Genomic DNA, 17,665 nt, shown 5'->3' with positions numbered 1-17,665 from the left:
AACATGAGAAATTTTAAATGGAAATTAATAAAATGTTTGACTAATCCCAAAGGTATTCAGTTGCCAAAATTCTGGCAAAGCCTCAAAAGTCGATGCCTCGAAAACGATGGCGAATGTTTTAGTTGGGTGTCTGGTTGATTCATTGATCACTTAAACAAAGAAAAGAGATTAAAATATGTATATATATTTTTGAGAGGTTGGTCTTAACATCTTTTTACAGCCACACAGGCCTTTTTTTGCAGCAGATACTTCTACATTTTATAATGTCAATTTAAAAAAAGTCAGTGATGGCAGAATTCCTTTTAGCTCTGTCCGGATTGTATTGTATTGAACATTTTGGCTCACTTTCACATTGTCAGGGCTACCTTACTTGGACAGAACAGAGCCATTCGTAAAGTTATTGCTGCTTAAGTATTACGGTGACAGACTGAAACTTTTATAACCCCAAGACAAAAGACAACAACACACCAGAAATAATTCTCTTCCATTGACTATAGGCACATTGCATGAATTTAATAAAGTGCAAATCACACAAAATGTCCTTAAGCCTTCTAGATTGAAAAAGCAGGTTATCACGTACGTCAAAAGTACGGTTTGTTCACAGTATTCATGGCAAGGCTACGAATTACAAAGCAAAAGCTGTGACCAATAGTGTTAAAATCAAAAGGCATCCATATGAAACAGTATCATTATCCAGTCTTTTTTACCTTCACATTTCCCAAGCACAGGTTGTTCCATAAATGCGACAGTTTCGGTTAATACGCTGTTGTGATCACCTACGTTTGTGCAGCTAACTTCTAAATATTTAACTCACATCCTGAAATCTACGGACAATCACAAGTTTACATCTTGTTAAGCTTTTTTTCTCAAAAAAAGCCTTGAGTTGTTGGTTGATTTTGGCCGAAAACCTGCTGGAAGACCACGTTGTCTTTCTCACAGAGCAGTTTCTCCCTCTCCTGCTCCCATGTCCACCCTCCTGTGCACCCTGCTGTCCTCTATGTCCTCCCACTCGTCCTCCATCCCCTCCCCATGCTGAGTTCTGATTGGCTGACTCAAGCGAAGGAGGCGGTACCTGAGCGGCACTAAGAAGACGGCGGGGTCAGGCATAGGTTGCGGCCTCTGCGGTGACGTCACTCTCTCCTGGGGGACACAAGCTCTAACCCTGTCCTCCCTCACGCGCCTCTTGTGTCTCGCCTCTCGTTGGCTAGGGGAGGCCGGGGGGGGCGGTGACAGGAGCCAGTCTGAGCCCTCCTCCTCATAATCTTCATCCTCCTCACATTCGTCTCCTTCATCATCCCTGTCTTCTTCTCCTTCCTCCGTTGTCCTGGGTTCCTCCTCTCCCTCGGCCCCGGACTCCGTGCCGCGCTGCTGCTGGTAAAGTTTCAAGCGCGCGGTGTGGAGCTCGTGGCAGAGGGTCGTGGTGGTGACATTTTGGCGGTGCAGCTCTCGACTCAGTAGCGTGATCTTGTGGCTGCGGCGTTTCAGTTCCTCCAGGAAATGCCGCTCCTCCTCTCGCAGGCTCCTTCCCAGCGCCGATGCCCGTGCCCGGCCGGCCCGTAGCTCGCCGCGCGTGGCGACCATCATGCACTGCTGCTCCTGGAGGAGACGCTGTGCAGCCTCGCAGCGTGCTGCCAGCTCTGCTTCTTCCTCTGAGAAGCATAAACACATACAGGATGGACTGAAGAAAATAAAGGTGCAGAAAACAGCATAGATGATGGGGAGATTATTCTCCCCATTAGGTTGTCAATATTCGTTATTTATTTTTTTCCATTCTCTATCTCTTTTTTATTCCTGCTTTATCAATCTCTCTCTTATATTACATTTTAACTGGGCGTTTCTATGCTCCTTCTATTGCTGCATCAGTCTAATCTAGTAAGATAAATAAATAGCACATATACAGTAATTTACTTCCTTATCAGTGATTTGGGACCCAGTCTGGAGCCAAATCTGATTTTAAGTTAGACAAACTTGTTTTTGTCTCTCTCTCTCAATGTTTTAGCATTCTGCTGTAGCTCACTGAATGTCAGCAAAACACTTATTACACATAAACACTTATCAATTATGATATGATGTGATGATATTATATGCAAGGATGATTGCACCCCTTCATAATGTCAGTCACGGTGCCAATATCGATGAGGCATATTGTATCAGTTCAGCCCTGTACCTGTAACAAATACAATGACTACAACAGATAGTAATGCAAATACATTAAAAGATCACTTAATTTACTTAACTTACTTACTTACTTACTTAATGTTCCGACATGTCTCGTCAATGCAACCCTTTCTATTATGAGGTCTTTCTGAATGCTCCTCCTACTGCACAGATGTCCGTGCTTTCCTCTCCATAACGCCCTCTTATCATTTCTCAATATGTCATCAAGGACCAGCTGTCTTACCTTCTGTGCTTCTGTCAGGAAACCTGGAGTCCAGCTCACACGTTAGCTCTGCAGCCCGCAAGGATTAGAAGCACCACAGGCACACAGACAGAGAAAGACGGGACAGAGTGACGAACAAATAGTCAAGTGGTTCAGTGACACATGAAGAGATGGAGGGCAGCAGGTCTCCGGTGGACTGACCATGACAGCGCCTCCTCAGGTGCGTGATCTCCAGCTGCAGACCCGTCAGCATGGCCAGGTGCTCCTGCTTCAGGAAGGCTATGCCTCTCTCCACACTGGCCACCTGCCGCTCCAGCTTCCCAGCATCCATGGCTGCACCCCGACACAACCTGCATGCAGTGCATCCGGCATCAGGCAGCTGGATGTCTCCGGATAAGGTTTCTCACAGAGCAGCTGTGACGTGTCCAATATGAGGACCGACATAGACGCTAGGCTTACTAAGTGCCTGTTCCAAGTCAATAAAATCACTTGTATTTATCAAGATAGGGGGATGGCGTCTGCCTGATTTTTCCGATTGTCTGAACTGAGCAAAACGCCAGCCCTTATTTAACCTCGTGCAGTTGTCTTTCTCGCCGTTCCCTCTGCGTCTACCTGTAACTGTGCATTCATCACTCTGAACGTGGGCCTACCGTGATACTGAAGCGGTGCCCCGTTCAGCGCGTCTCTCATGGATGCTCCTCCCTCCGCCGTGTCCTCTCTGTCCCTCGATGAAGCAGAGATGGAGAACACCGGGAGACCCGTGCAGAAATCCTCGGCGCGTGCAAACCGGCGCTTTGCGCGTTTCTTGTGCGCTCGGCTGAGCGGTTTTCCTCGTTGCTGCAGACCGACTTTCCCCGACCGCGTGAACGAATCCTGCTGCAGTCTGAGTAGAAATAACCTCGTCATAACCTTCTGGGTGTACGTGCAGTGCGGCTGGTGTACCCACAACAAAGCAGTGCCGCATGAGGGGTGATCGGTGCCGTGAGGCAGCAGCAGGAGGAGGAGGAGGAGCTCCGCGGAAGTGATGCTGTGGCAGCTGTTGCTTAAAGAAAAACGTCTTGGCAAAGCTTATGCATCACATGAGGTCCTTTGTTTATTTTCCTCTGGCAGAATTATTCCGATGAGTCACTTAAAAGGACTGAAACGTGTAAAAAAAGATGGCACATTGCAGTTATAAATCTGTGCATTTAGCAAACGGTACTTCAAGTGTAAAAAGTAAAAGATATTATTAAGATTGGTCCATTGCAGTACTTAAACTAAGTAATACTTTAAGTATTTACAGGATCTCAAAGACAGCCATTTTTTTAAACTAATATACTTTTTGATGTCTCCATCAATAATTATGAACTCTATATTTAACGTTTCCATCGTATGTTCATTTCTAATCTGCAAACTAACTTAGTTATGGCTGTAACTGAATGGAGATTAGTTACAGCCATAGAGGAGCTAAACTCCATTTAGTTATTTCCTTGCATCTTCATTGGTCTACTTGATAAACCCTCCATTTCTGTTTTTCTTCTTTCTTCTTTTTGGTTGTTATCGATCAATTAAAGCTCTCTACCATCATCATTAAACCATCAATCATATCATTTGAATATGAGGTTGATCACACAGGAGAAGAAATACTTCAGGTTTAGGATTTCTTTATTTGCTCTGTGTTTGTGCTTGGTGACATTCAACATCATCATTATACAGTATTATCAGAGTCGAAACACATAAATAAGTGCTAAAACAGCAGGTAGTAATTGTTATTGTTGCAATCTGTTTCTTGCAAAATGGTTGACGAGGCTCATCCTCTCCTGGCTGCACTCCTGTTTGTTGCTCATGCTCAGGAGGGGAACAGGCTCACTGTGCAGAGAGGTCTCGTAGTAAGGACAGACCTTTAGATGAGCAGATATTGGAGGTACGTCCACCATTTGCCACGAATCCACCGAGGAGAAGAGGTGACTGAACTGCCACACCTGCAGAGAAACAGAATCACAATTAGCATGAGGTTGCCTGCCATGATGGATTGGATGATAGTACGCATATCTCACAGGTTTGGCCTTCCACTTTGCCCCCCCGTGCGAGTAGATCTTCTTCTCCCAGCAGAGGGTGACCATCCCTCTCTCCTGCAGCAGGGAGGAGCACACCTGCCTCATCGTCTGGGACACCAGAGACAGCTGAGACAGGGACAGACTGTCCAGGAAACCGGCCATGTGGCGGAGAACCTCGTAGGGCAGCGAGCTCAGAGAGTCCTCTCCTCCTCTTGTCCGACCTCCTCGCTTCCTCGGAGCATCAGAGGAGTCCACTGAGCCTCTGGGCGGCTCGGGATCTTCACCTGCTGAGGTCTCAAGTTCTGGACGCAGGTTGAAACTCCTCAGCTGATGACTAGAGGGATAAAAATATAAAGCCCTTCATTCACTCAGCAAATACAAACCCAGAGTTTCTTAACTAAATTTATTTTGTGTCCAACTTTGCGATTGAGATAACTGTATTACTCACGAGGTAGCCACACCCTAAAGCCTTATCTTCTCTGTTTTATTATGTAGACCATCATTTACCAAGAGAACATCACGCTGTATCACACTAACTAAAATCTATTGTGATTGAGGCCATAAAGTCATATTTACAATCTTCTACAATTGATCACGTAAGAAGTAGAGTCATTTTCTCACAGACTGTCACGGTGTGGTTCACTTCCTGTCTTATTTTGTAGTTTTCTGCCACTCGTGTCCCCGGGTAACTTCACTTCCTGCCTTGTCTCGTCATCCCCTGTGTTCGTCTAATAGTTTCCACCTGTGTCCAATCACCTGCACCTCCCTTGTGTATTTAAGCCGTGTGTCTCTTGTGTCACTTGTCGCGTCATTGTCTTTCGCCACGCATGTCCTTGTCTTTCGTCTTGGATCGCCGTAGTTTCTCGCCTGTGTGCTTTTGCCCCCGGTTCCTGTGTTTTTTGACTATTAAAGTCTTTTGTTTTGGAAAAGTCTGCGTTTGAGTCCTGCCTTCCACCCGCTACCCTGACAGAATGACGCGACCAAAGAAGGGCTCAGCAGACCCGCTGCCAGACTACGGTCCGGACTACCTGGACGTAAGGAGTCCCTTCTGGCAGCGGAAAACAAACTGTGTTTTTGGTCCCAGGAGCTATCAGCTCGCCTGCCTCGAGCTCCGGGACCTCCTTAACCCTAGGAGGAGCAAGCGGAAGAAGCGATCTCCCGTTCCCGCTGGGCCGCCGCAGCGATCTCCCGTTCCCGCTGGGCCGCCGCAGCGATCTCCCGTTCCCGCTGGGCCGCCGCAGCGATCTCCCGTTCCCGCTGGGCCGCCGCAGCGATCTCCCGTTCCCGCTGGGCCGCCGCAGCGATCTCCCGTTCCCGCTGGGCCGCCGCAGCGATCTCCCGTTCCCGCTGGGCCGCCGCAGCGTTCTCCCGTTCCCGCTGGGCTGCCGCAGCGTTCTCCCGTTCCCGCTGGGCTGCCGCAGCGTTCTCCCGTTCCCGCTGGGCCGGCCCGACTCTCAGCCATGCCCCCGAGCCAGCGCCACGATCCATGCCCCCGGTACCAGCACCACGTTCCATGCCCCCGACCCGACCAGTTCCGGCGCCACGCTCCATGCCCCCGACCCGACCAGTTCCGGCGCCACGCTCCATGCCCCCGACCCGACCAGTTCCGGCGCCACGCTCCATGCCCCCGACCCGACCAGTTCCGGCGCCACGCTCCATGCCCCCGACCCGACCAGTTCCGGCGCCACGCTCCATGCCCCCGACCAGTTCCGGCGCCACGCTCCATGCCCCCGACCCGACCAGTTCCGGCGCCACGCTCCATGCCCCCGACCCGACCAGTTCCGGCGCCACGCTCCATGCCCCCGACCCGACCAGTTCCGGCGCCACGCTCCATGCCCCCGACCCGACCAGTTCCGGCGCCACGCTCCATGCCCCCGACCCGACCAGTACCGGTCCCCGCTCCGAGACTCATGACCCCGACGCCCCCGGTCCCCGCTCCGAGACTCATGACCCCGACGCCCCCGGTCCCCGCTCCGAGACTCATGACCCCGACGCCCCCGGTCCCCGCTCCGAGACTCATGACCCCGACGCCCCCGGTCCCCGCTCCGAGACTCGGGCTCCCTCCCTCCCATCCCATGGTCCTCTCCCACCCTCCCGTTGGTGATTTGAGGGCCGTCTGGGATCCGGCCCTTGAGGGGGGGGCTACGGGGTGGGTTGTGGGTGGGGCTGAGCCGCCGCCGACTGCGGAGGTGTTCCGTGTCCCCGGGCTGGAGCCGACTCCGGAGGTGTTCCGTGTCCCCGAGCTGGAGCCGACTGCGGAGGTGTTCCGTGTCCCCGAGCCGGAGCCGACTACGGAGGTGTTCCGTGTCCCCGGGCCGGCGCCGACTACGGAGGTGTTCCGTGTCCCCGGGCCGGCGCCGACTACGGAGGTGTTCCGTGTCCCCGGGCCGGCGCCGACTACGGAGGTGTTCCGTGTCCCCGGGCCGGCGCCGACTACGGAGGTGTTCCGTGTCCCCGGGCCGGCGCCGACTACGGAGGTGTTCCGTGTCCCCGGGCCGGCGCCGACTACGGAGGTGTTCCGTGTCCCCGAGCCGGCGCCGACTACGGAGGTGTTCCGTGTCCCCGAGCCGGCGCCGACTACGGAGGTGTTCCGTGTCCCCGAGCCGGCGCCGACTACGGAGGTGTTCCGTGTCCCCGAGCCGGCGCCGACTACGGAGGTGTTCCGTGTCCCCGAGCCGGCGCCGACTACGGAGGTGTTCCGTGTCCCCGAGCCGGCGGAGCCGACTACGGAGGTGTTCCGTGTCCCCGAGCCGGCGGAGCCGACTACCCCGGAGGTTTCCCGTGTCCCCGAGCCGGCGGAGCCGACTACCCCGGAGGTTTCCCGTGTCCCCGAGCCGGCGGAGCCGACTACCCCGGAGGTTTCCCGTGTCCCCGAGCCGGCGCCGCCGACTACCCCGGAGGTTTCCCGTGTCCCCGAGCCGGCGCCGCCGACTACCCCGGAGGTTTCCCGTGTCCCCGAGCCGGCGCCGACTGCAGAGGTGTTCCGTGTCCCCGGGCCGGAGCCGACTACGGAGGTGTTCCGTGTCCCCGAGCCGGCGCCGACTACGGAGGTGTTCCGTGTCCCCGAGCCGGCGCCGACTGCAGAGGTGTTCCGTGTCCCCGGGCCGGAGCCGACTACGGAGGTGTTCCGTGTCCCCGGGCCGGCGCCGACTACGGAGGTGTTCCGTGTCCCCGAGCCGGCGCCGACTACCCCGGAGGTTTCCCGTGTCCCCGAGCTGCCGCCGACGACCCCGGAGGTTTCCAGTTTCTCAGAGCCTGCCATTCCTGAGACGTTCCGTGCCCTGTGGTCACCGCTCCGGAGCCGGCGAAAGGACCGCCCGCCGGGCCGACCCCCAGAGGCTCCCCGCTCGTCTGGCCGCCCGCCAGAGTTTCCCGGGTGGTCCGACCAACGTCTCGGGTTTCCCTCCCCCCCACCCCTTGTTTCGCTCTAGTGTGAGCCGCCTGGAAGTCGGTCCTTGAGGGGGGGGTACTGTCACGGTGTGGTTCACTTCCTGTCTTATTTTGTAGTTTTCTGCCACTCGTGTCCCCGGGTAACTTCACTTCCTGCCTTGTCTCGTCATCCCCTGTGTTCGTCTAATAGTTTCCACCTGTGTCCAATCACCTGCACCTCCCTTGTGTATTTAAGCCGTGTGTCACTTGTCGCGTCATTGTCTTTCGCCACGCATGTCCTTGTCTTTCGTCTTGGATCGCCGTAGTTTCTCGCCTGTGTGCTTTTGCCCCCGGTTCCTGTGTTTTTTGACTATTAAAGTCTTTTGTTTTGGAAAAGTCTGCGTTTGAGTCCTGCCTTCCACCCGCTACCCTGACACAGACTATATAATCACACTTGTTTCGCAACCAGAGCAGTCGCCCTCTGCAGGATTAGGGCACTTCTGCATTGACTTTGATTGTCAAGAGGTTGCAACCTGTCTAATATTCATATTCTTCTGTTTATTGTCTATAGAAAATCCAGAGGAAACTATCTGGCTCCTTAGCTGTCTGCTGGTAGGAGTGAATAAGAATATAAATTATGGCAAGACCCAAATATTTGAATCAGGATCAATGAATTTGAAATACTCTCACTCATAAGAGACGCTGGCTTTCTGTGTGGAGGGCTGAAACCTCCTGTGGCTGTAGGTGCACCCCAGGTAGGATAGGGGGCATCTCTGCTCGAACCACCCGCTCAGACTCGTCTGAATGTCACAGTGGACGTTCCTGGAAGCGAGGAGACAAAATGGACGTGGCATTACTTTAATGGTTTTTTCCACCATATACACTCCATGGTCAGCAGTATAGAGACACCTGAAATGTGTGGAGAACTCCCTGCGGTGGAAGGTGTGACCGCAGAGGAAGGAGAAGACACTGTTGGCTCTGGTGTTTCTGCTGTTCACCCTCTCCGACTGCAGCTGAAGATGAAGCTTCAGCGGTCGGTCCACCGTCACCTCGGCGAGCGTCGTGCTCGCTTTAAACGGAGCCGTGCGGAAGGAGTGCGTCTGCGTGGCCACGTCGACATAGAGCCCGTCCGACGCGTTTGACTCACTGATCTAAATGGAAACCAATAAACCACAACAAGTCATTCATTCTAGTTTTACCTGGAACTCATGTTGTCGTACAAGAATGTAGCTATTCAATAAATGTACCATAAATGTAAACGGTATGCAGGAGCTACATTTTGTACTCTTCCACAAAATTAAAAAAATCAAATTGCGGTAACTTGAAACTGGTTTCAAGTTGGATTCAATTTATTTATTCGAGAATGCATGTTTTTGATGGTACAATTTTTATTTTTTGGAGCTTGTTAACCAGCACGTTGCATATAATGTCATAAATATCTGACTGACCTTGTGACCCCTGACCTCTATTTCTGCGTAGCCCAGCAATGTGGCTGCTGCTTCGTCACTAAAGCAGTCCTCCTCCACGAGTACGAGGTCGGACGTGTCCACGCCGCGAGGCTCGCTCGGAGGCCGCTTTGTGTCATAGTGATGAACTCGCCTTCTGCTGTAGTGATAGCTGTCGGGCACCTTACAGGAGGAAATACATTTGACATAGTGAGTCAGGAGAGCACAACGCACACATCTTCTGTAAATGGGTTTTGTGTCAGTTGGACAGTGGGGGGGGTTCAGGGTTATATTAGGCTGAGTGGCCATTATATCTGGATCAAGCGCCTCCTAGTTGCTGTAGTTTGTGCACCGCTCCTACAGTTTTCGATGTTTCACCTTCCTGTTAGTGGACGAGCAGGCTACTGTGTGTCCAACTCCAGATTTAATTTGGCCGAAAAGGGGTATAAAAAAGGGGATGTAACGAAACAATTAGGGCGTCTCTATAAATGTTGTTAACAGGATGTTTTCATATGCGTCATCCTCAGTTCGGAAGGACCAAAACAATTGCTCTCAAAATAGTCCATTCAATCTTCTCCTCACAGAGCTTCCAAAGGGGAGTTTTACCCATTACATTTTGGCAATGCTTTACTTGTTGTTGCCAGTTGCTAAAGCTGCCGAGCTGTAAAGTGCAGGAGGGGGGGGGGCAGCTTGGGGTTCAATGCCTCACTCAAGGACACTTTGAAATGCAGACAAGACCAGCCAGAGATAGATCCACCGACCTTGTGATCGAAGCACGACCCGTTCTAGCATTTGAGCCACAGCTCCACAGTTACAAAAATGCTTGTCGAAATAGCTGTACAGCGTCAGGGCTCCAGTGCCAACACGTAGTACACAGGCAAGTATGTGAAGGATCCTGTTCATGACGCTGCTGGTCGTCTACATAGACGTGTGGTTACTACACAAGTAGGTTAATGTACGTCTGGAGACTCAGCCAAGTGAGTCAAACCACAAACCAAAATATGTGACAACCTTGTTTAACCAAAGTTCAGTGTACCTACGAAAACACTTTAAACATTTACTTTATGGCAGCAATACCTGAATGTGAGATTATCTGAAAGAGACAACACACACTGGGTCTTTCTCCCAACAACATACAGGCAGCGCCACAGAGCAGTTTTAGACCGCGTCAAAGAGAATACCGAATATTTTAACTAACTATTACTAACTATTAAAGAAAGAATTTATAAAACAATGATCCTTCACTTGTGCATTTAAACAAGTCCGTTGTGCCTGCGAGTCTTATACTCAACCGTAACCTTTTTTATTTTTATTGTTTATTTTTTTCCTATTGGCTGCAGACAGTATGCCTGCAGCCAATTTGGGAGTCTTACCGCTTACGTTAAGAATAATGTCGGATTAGCATCGTTGAACGTCTGCGTTTTTAAAATGAAATATCTTTTTCCTGGCGCACCTTCACACACCCGTCACAGTTTTTTTTATTGCTGTTCAGGCCCGCTGAGATTTGAGCCGTGGGTATGCTCGAAAGGAAGTAGGTCACCACTGTGGTTGATGCAAGCTGACACCTTGTACGGGTGATAAAACCAGTTATATTTAACGATAAATTAAATCATCACCTTGAAGGAGTGCAAGGTCTGGACAGGGATAGGCTCCAGGCTGCCGTAGACAAAATCGTCCTCCCTCGGTGTGCAGGCCTTGATCTTTCCGAAAGTAAGCAGCATGCGCCCGTGATGCATCACATACATGTTGTACTCCTGCGGTGTGAGCTCCTGTCCCAGACGCTCCATGACCCCCTCCTGCCACGGGGCCTGACCAGTCTTATCCGCGACTACTTCGTCCTTCTGCGACCCTTCTGCGACCTTCTCACCGGGCTTGGGGTCGTCTTGGTTTGCCTGAGCAGCAGCACAGCCGCCTTTCTCCATGCCGAACATCATCTCACACAGGTCGTACTTCTCCTTGCTGATGCCTGAGGCTTGCCCCACTCCGTTCTGTAGAGGCTCTTCCTCAAAGCTGTCCTCACGCAAGCCGTTTTCTGCAGGTGCAGATGTGTGCGGTGTAAGGACAACAGATGTGTTATTTTACTATGTTGCCTGTTTCAATTACGGACGAAAACATGTTTTACCTTTGTCTGTGACACCATTGAGAGAACCTCCCATTGCCGTCCCGTCACTCTTCTCCTCCTTCACTTCCTCTGTGACTGCTTCCATCAGCTCTGGAAAGATAGCCGCCATTTTCAAGCGGTCATAAAGGTCTGACTGATCCACCAGGGCCATGGCCAGATCCAGAGGCTCCTGCTGCCCCTTGATTTCCTTCAGCACGTTCTCCTGCAGGGCCAAGCCTCCGTGTGGGTCTGTGTCATCGGCCGGCCACCGGAGCCACTCCATGGAGCAGCACACCACGCTGGCCGGACACGCCTGCAGGTGAGCTGCCTGGGAGGAGCGCGGCAGGTGGAGCGGGCAGCCGTACTCGGCGTTGAGGCAGGGCACCCTGACGTTAGGACAGAGCAGCAGGTGATCCTCCTCTTTGCAAAGGTGGAAGAGAGCTCCACAGTGCAGGCGGCAGGGGATGAGCGCACAGCACACAGAGACCTCCACCCGAGCCCTGCAGCGCCGGCTGTAGCAGGAATCACAGTGGACATGCGGTCGCACCCTGGAGGCCCGGGAACGCTGACTCTGATCGGGTGGGAAAGAAAAATTGCGCTCTAACAACGTAGAAACTGCATAATAAACGTTGTGCATCAAAGTTGCATGAATATGATTCAACAATAATTGGATTGTGGAATGTCTGTGACTCACCATGTCTACTGGACGCTGAACAAGATATTTTGGAATCCTGAAAGTGAAATGACACACAGATTCATGTAATGTTAAATACCCTAAATAGTGAATCACAGGTGTTACTCACTCTTTTATATAATCACTAAAGACAAAGCAATGTTTGCCTGACATCCATCATCACTTGTCACATATAGCAAGTCAAACATAGATTACACCCTTCTGGTTTACTTTGAAGGACTTTTAGAGGCTTGCCATGAGGAGTTTTTGAAACAATCTTTTTTTTGTTTGTTTCATGTATTACGCATGTCATGATCAACAAACAGCAATGGGAAGCATCATTGTGGGCTCAAAAAGCCCTCTTACAAGATTGCATTTAAATGTATTTTTTCCATGTTCTTATTAAACGAGGAGCTGTAATTAGTTATGTGTCCTTTAGCACAAGGTAACTCAGACGACCGCTAGAAGGAATGATTTACTTTTACAGTTTTGTTACCAATAGTAACACATTTCCTTGTACTGCTTGCTTTAAACTAACACAAATAAACATTGTCAAACATGGTGGGATCAAACCTTATTCAGTCGAAGGTCCCACCTCAGACGTGTTGCTTCCCCCTTGTTTTATAACGTTGCTTTTGGTCTCTTTGCATGTTTGAACTGCCAGGTTAAAATTAGCCAAGAAGCAGCAAGCAGGTTCAGCAGGAGTCCCCCCGCCCCAACACCGCCCCCCCCCCCCCCCACCCAACGCCCCCAGTTTCTCTCGTGGATTCAACCGTGGCAACCAAACTCTATCTATTCATTCAGGGGCCAAATGAATGTGCAGCCGTATCAAGTGCAGAGCCGCAACAAAGAATGGCTGCAATAAGATATACGCCTGCAACGTTTCGATCGAAGCGCCACTAGAGGACACTGTTTGGATATTAGGGAGTCATTTTGCTCCTCAAGCACCTCAATGTGAATCAGAGGGAAGAAGGTGCAGGAGGTTTCCTGATACAGTCTCTCAGGGCGCTAGTAACCCAAACCATGTTTCTGACCACATGCGTAACATTTCTCAGTTGGTGCTCGACTCTATTTATAAAACACACAAATAGCAAAGAGACACACACACACTCACTCACTCTTAAACACTTGGTCTAAGCACAAGACGGAGAACGAGGAGTTTGTTTCACTGCTTTCTCTTCTCTCGGGGCACCATAGGCATAAGCTTGTGATTCAGTTCCAATATCCAGTATCTCAGGACCCTGCTGGCCTCCAAGTGCAACACTTCGAGATACATAGTTTCTTCTTTGTTTGCAGGACCTGCAGGATCTAAAGCATGGTAGGGTTTTACTTTGCAACTAGTCAGCATAATAACGTTATTCAATATTTTCATATCCAAAAATGACCTAAACGTAAACTGCCCCAGGTGATTTTTTATGAACCATGTTGTATTTCACAAGCAGCTACATAGTACTGAGATTCAAGTACTGCATGTTACATCACGGGTATTGCTAAGGACAGAAGGAAGCACAATCTTGAGTGTGAAGGTTTTTAGATTGAAAGGTACTCAAGAAACGCCACGAGCCAAGAAACGAGCCATGGAGAGGCGCGTTTTCAAAGGCCATTGAACTAGTAGAAATAAAAACGCCAGGGTGCTCTTTAAATAAAAAATGGATGATTTTTTTCTTCTTCTTCTGACAATCAATGTCACATCGTTTTCCTTTCTTCCTCCCTAAACCCGATCAGAGTCAGCGTTCCCGGGCCTCCAGGGTGCGACCGCATGTCCACTGTGATTCCTGCTACAGCCGGCGCTGCAGGGCTCGGGTGGAGGTCTCCGTGTGCTGTGCGCTCATCCCCTGCCGCCTGCACTGTGGAGCTCTCTTCCACCTTTGCAAAGAGGAGGATCACCTGCTGCTCTGTCCTAACGTCAGGGTGCCCTGCCTCAACGCCGAATACGGCTGCCCGCTCCACCTGCCGCGCTCCTCCCAGGCAGCTCACCTGCAGGCGTGTCCGGCCAGCGTGGTGTGCTGCTCCATGGAGTGGAACCGGTGGCCGGCTAACGACGCCCATTCTTATCCAAACCTCGAACTGCACAAAAACCTGCTCGGCAAAAGAGAGCAGGGCACATGTCTGGACTTGGCCATGGCCTTGAATGACCAGGACCTCTTGTTTCACTCCATGAAGATGAGAAATCTGTTCCCAGAACTGACCCAGAGTGTGGAAGCGGACGAGAAGAAAAGGAGGCGAGAGGAGAAGAAGAAGAAGAAGAAGAAGAAGAAGAAGAAGAAGGAGCTGGAAAAAGAGGCAGCAGAAAGGGCGGCTGCGAGGGAGGCCGGGGATCACACTTGGGAGTCTAACATGGTCGACGCGCTCACACCTGGTGAAAACGAAGACGAGGACGAAGAGAAGGTTGACGCTGCGTACGAACAGGAACTCACCCAAGAAGAGAGAGACGCTGTTGCCCGGGACACCAGACTGGATGCGGATCTGTTGGACAACTACAACGCCTGGGAGAGCATGTTCAGTATGGAGATGGGTGGCTGCAGGAAAGCCGGAGAGGCAGCTGCTTCAGGCAGAGACTGGGAACTTTCTAAAGGGGGAGGAGAAGGTCAGGCCACTGCGACAGAAGAAGATCCATCAGATACCTGTAGCGGTCCCTGCATTGCTTCCTCCAGATCCTGCTCCTTTCTCGCTGACAACCCAGAAAGGGAATTTGTGTACGGGCACGTGGAGCCGATGAAGATTATCACTGTGCGTACCTTCAAAACCCCATCCAGCTTCTCAGCCAAGCAGTCCCGCATCCGGAACCCTAGTTTCTACAAGAAGAAGAAGGATCAAGCTGTGGATACCAGCGACCTGGGGGTGGCGCCAGAGGAGATGCCGGTGTGGGAGGAGGTTCAGGCGAGTGGAATCATTGCACCTTTTTTGCAACGTTTATTGGTATTGTTTGGCCACTCGGGGGGAAGCAGAAACAAGCAGTGATGCAAGTATCCAACTATTGGACTCTATATCATAAAATCAAACTGTTTGATGCTGAGTACAGTTTAAAGCTTTTTCAAAGAGAAAAACTGCCTGTCGCGGCCAAAGACAACACTGTGAGACTGAACCAAAATATGAAACCTTATCCATAAACAAAGTTCTGGAAGCTGCTTGAATTGCAGAGAGGATTAATAATCATCGGTGGTCACTTCACTATGATTCACTCCTTTCACATTTCACAATCTTTTATTTTGGTTTCACTTGGATTAATGTAACTGGAAATGATAAAATAGTAGAGTGTTTGTCAAGTCAGAGAGAACATTAAATTTACCTACTGTATCTTTGTGTTACAATAAAAGCATTTTCAGGGCTGAAATAATTTAACTGAAATTAACTTACTTACTCAGAGGAAGTTGGTTCTATGATGCAACTCTCCATTGTCCACTGATAAACACATTATCACATTATGTTATTGATGTGGCGTTCAGGCATCTCTGCTGTGCTCCCTGGAGAAGGAGCAAAGGGGTCACCTCATTGCAGAGAGCAGATGCACAGACGGTCTGTTACAAGATGAAGGCACACAGACCTACAACTTCCTGTCTGCTCCGTTCCGGGGAGAGACATCGCTGGCTGACCTAAATGCTGCGAAACCGCTGGAACTGCATCTACACCTGCAGTTGGAGAGCGTCACCAATCGGCACCACAAGGCCAGCTCGGCCTTCACCTTCCTCTGCGGACGCATGTTCCAGCGCAGAGAATATGGCAAACATTATAAGTGGGTTTTCTCTTTTTACTTTTTTATTAAATTGTCTTTTGAAAGTCCAAATTTTGCCTGGATGGGAAATTGAAAAAATACCATTAAAATTCAAATATATATTATGTTCACAGTTTTAAAAAGGTGCAATGTCTAAGCGTGCATGCGGCCAACAAATAGCTGATGAACATTTTCCTATCTACTACTAGGTTGAGCATTCTGAATCTACTGTTATTGTCACATTTAACATAATAAATGCTGTCACGTGCAGGAACATCCACAGTGACATCCAGATGTGTATGAACGGGTGGTTCGAGCAGAGATGCCCGCTGGCATACCTGGGATGCACCTACAGCCAGAGGAGGTTGCAGCCCTCCACTCACAAAGCCTGTGTCTCCTTCAAGTATAACACTGTTCATAGTTCTTATTTGTGTTGTAGTGATTCCCAATTGCGTGACTCTAAAACTGGAGTTTAGTGATGCTCTATTTTAAATAGCTATTCCAGGTAACAGATACCTAAAGAGATAAATCATGCATCAAGTAAAAACGTCTTGAACTTTGAAAGACCAGTTTTCTTTCAGCCAGGACCTCGGCTGCTTTAGCCTGCATCCCATCATCCCCGTTTCTCTGGCTGGAGCTTCCCAGCATTCCAGAGGCTCAGTGGACTCCTCTGATGCTCCGAGGAAGCGAGGAGGTCGGACAAGAGGAGGAGAGGACTCTCTGAGCTCGCTGCCCTACGAGGTTCTCCGCCACATGGCCGGTTTCCTGGACAGTCTGTCCCTGTCTCAGCTGTCTCTGGTGTCCCAGACGATGAGGCAGGTGTGCTCCTCCCTGCTGCAGGAGAGAGGGATGGTCACCCTCTGCTGGGAGAAGAAGATCTACTCGCACGGGGGGGCAAAGTGGAAGGTGAAGCAGACGGTGAGATGAGAACACAGTCTGTCTCTCTGCTTCATACATGAGCAGTGACAGTGGATCGCATGAGGTTCATCAGCAACATCTGCCAGTTTATATTTTGTCATATATTATTTTGAATATTTAAGAGATGGTCAACATTAAGGAGGAGAGTACAGTTTGATACGAGCCAGAGACAGATACGCCATAGTTTCATTGCTGTTGAATAAACAACATCTACAACGTAATCTTTCATTTTATTGCAGGACTGTTTTAGTTTAAATTAACAAAGTGTTCAGGTTGGATACCAGCTACATATTCTACAGGCAGCTTCACCTCAAAGAGTACTGTCCTTTACTGCTTAACTGACATGTAATATTTGATTGACTCCAATTATGTTACTATTTTGAGAGAATATTGTGTGTAAATGAAAATATAGGCCTGAATATTCATCTCTCTCTCTCTTATTTTCTCTCTCTTTCTTGTCTCCTCAGGTCTGGCAGTTCAGCTCTTTATTCTCTCCCGTGGGGAATTGGGGCTTCCGAGACGTCCCGTCCATGTCAGAGCACCTGAAGGTGTGTCCCTGCTATGAGAGAGAGACCCGGACAGAGAAGATTCGCCTGCCACACGTCAGACAAGAAGAGGTCCAAACTAAGACAAGCTGTGAAGGTCCCACTCTTACCTCGTTCCAGCAGAAGAGGGTTGTGATGTAGTTGATGCTGATTTGATCGGTTATTTGGTATTACGAACTACATGTGGTTAGTTGCATGTTGCCTCATCTTAAAACAAAGGTGAATGCACTCAAAACTGAGTGAAACCTGAGTGATCTTAAAACTTTATAGAATTAAGAACAAATCAGGAGCATCTACACATTTGAAATGCTGCCAATAAGTGTTATTGTAGTTTGGAACCTGAATGGACCTGAATAAATAAAAAATGCAAAAAAGTAAATTAAATGAAAATGATGTCATGGATAAACGCAGCTTAAGCAGTGCTGTATCTGAGCTGAGAGCAGAAGCCTTTGTACATTTCAAACTAAAAGAATCACCAAAGGAAAG

The 17,665-nt window shown here is 50.0% G+C and overlaps 3 protein-coding genes across 5 annotated transcripts; 1 reads left to right on the top strand and 2 right to left on the bottom strand.

The window, feature by feature from the left end:
• Window positions 1-498: 498 nt before the first annotated feature.
• Window positions 499-3,386, bottom strand: LOC120821789 (uncharacterized). The gene is made up of 4 exons (XM_040180809.2): window positions 3,031-3,386; window positions 2,582-2,730; window positions 2,402-2,449; window positions 499-1,649 (listed from the first exon to the last, which is right to left on the bottom strand). Exons 1-4 carry the CDS (start codon window positions 3,342-3,344, stop codon window positions 934-936), a joined length of 1,227 nt encoding a protein of 408 aa, XP_040036743.2. The 5' UTR covers window positions 3,345-3,386; the 3' UTR covers window positions 499-933.
• Window positions 3,387-4,006: 620 nt separating this feature from the next.
• LOC120821757 (F-box only protein 40) lies at window positions 4,007-12,716 on the bottom strand. Of its 2 annotated transcripts, none has more exons than XM_040180730.2 (9): window positions 12,578-12,716; window positions 12,026-12,062; window positions 11,353-11,902; window positions 10,847-11,262; window positions 9,234-9,413; window positions 8,695-8,936; window positions 8,476-8,607; window positions 4,417-4,750; window positions 4,007-4,341 (listed from the first exon to the last, which is right to left on the bottom strand). In XM_040180730.2, the coding sequence occupies exons 2-9, from the start codon at window positions 12,026-12,028 to the stop codon at window positions 4,129-4,131; spliced, it is 2,070 nt and encodes a 689-aa protein (XP_040036664.2). In that variant the 5' UTR covers window positions 12,029-12,062; window positions 12,578-12,716; the 3' UTR covers window positions 4,007-4,128. The 2 variants fall into 2 exon arrangements, with proteins under 2 accessions (XP_040036664.2, XP_077961381.1); XM_078105255.1 differs by having other exon boundaries at window positions 12,600-12,691.
• A 388-nt stretch (window positions 12,717-13,104) lies between these two features.
• LOC120821759 (F-box only protein 40) lies at window positions 13,105-17,664 on the top strand. 2 transcript variants are annotated; one of them, XM_040180733.2, is made up of 6 exons: window positions 13,105-13,322; window positions 13,730-14,884; window positions 15,451-15,737; window positions 15,988-16,119; window positions 16,298-16,634; window positions 17,102-17,664. In XM_040180733.2, the coding sequence occupies exons 1-6, from the start codon at window positions 13,320-13,322 to the stop codon at window positions 17,318-17,320; spliced, it is 2,133 nt and encodes a 710-aa protein (XP_040036667.2). In that variant the 5' UTR covers window positions 13,105-13,319; the 3' UTR covers window positions 17,321-17,664. The 2 variants fall into 2 exon arrangements, with proteins under 2 accessions (XP_040036667.2, XP_040036668.2); XM_040180734.2 differs by having other exon boundaries at window positions 13,117-13,322; window positions 15,988-16,080.
• Window position 17,665: the final 1 nt, after the last annotated feature.

Source organism: Gasterosteus aculeatus, chromosome 7 (genome assembly GCF_964276395.1).
Source record: "Gasterosteus aculeatus chromosome 7, fGasAcu3.hap1.1, whole genome shotgun sequence".
NCBI lineage: Eukaryota > Metazoa > Chordata > Actinopteri > Perciformes > Gasterosteidae > Gasterosteus > Gasterosteus aculeatus.
The sequence above is the reverse complement of the archived record's forward strand: the minus strand, read 5'-3'. Positions and strand labels throughout refer to the sequence as shown.

What these genes read in the sequence shown, in the direction of transcription:
- LOC120821789 (XM_040180809.2), bottom strand. Translation starts at nt 3,344, where the DNA reads ATGCGGCACTGCTTTGTTGTGGGTACACCAGCCGCACTGCACGTACAC. An exon ending in GGCACCGCTTCAGTATCACG is followed by an intron (nt 2,731 to 3,030) that starts GTAGGCCCACGT and finishes CACTGCATGCAG; the next exon opens with GTTGTGTCGGGGTGCAGCCA. An exon ending in TCCTGACAGAAGCACAGAAG is followed by an intron (nt 1,650 to 2,401) that starts GTAAGACAGCTG and finishes TATGCTTCTCAG; the next exon opens with AGGAAGAAGCAGAGCTGGCA.
- LOC120821757 (XM_040180730.2), bottom strand. An exon ending in AGACCTTGCACTCCTTCAAG is followed by an intron (nt 9,414 to 10,846) that starts GTGATGATTTAA and finishes TCCTCCTGTAAG; the next exon opens with GTGCCCGACAGCTATCACTA. An exon ending in GAGTTCTCCACACATTTCAG is followed by an intron (nt 8,608 to 8,694) that starts GTGTCTCTATAC and finishes CCTCGCTTCCAG; the next exon opens with GAACGTCCACTGTGACATTC.
- LOC120821759 (XM_040180733.2), top strand. An exon ending in CGGTGTGGGAGGAGGTTCAG is followed by an intron (nt 14,885 to 15,450) that starts GCGAGTGGAATC and finishes TGTGGCGTTCAG; the next exon opens with GCATCTCTGCTGTGCTCCCT. An exon ending in AAAGCCTGTGTCTCCTTCAA is followed by an intron (nt 16,120 to 16,297) that starts GTATAACACTGT and finishes GTTTTCTTTCAG; the next exon opens with CCAGGACCTCGGCTGCTTTA.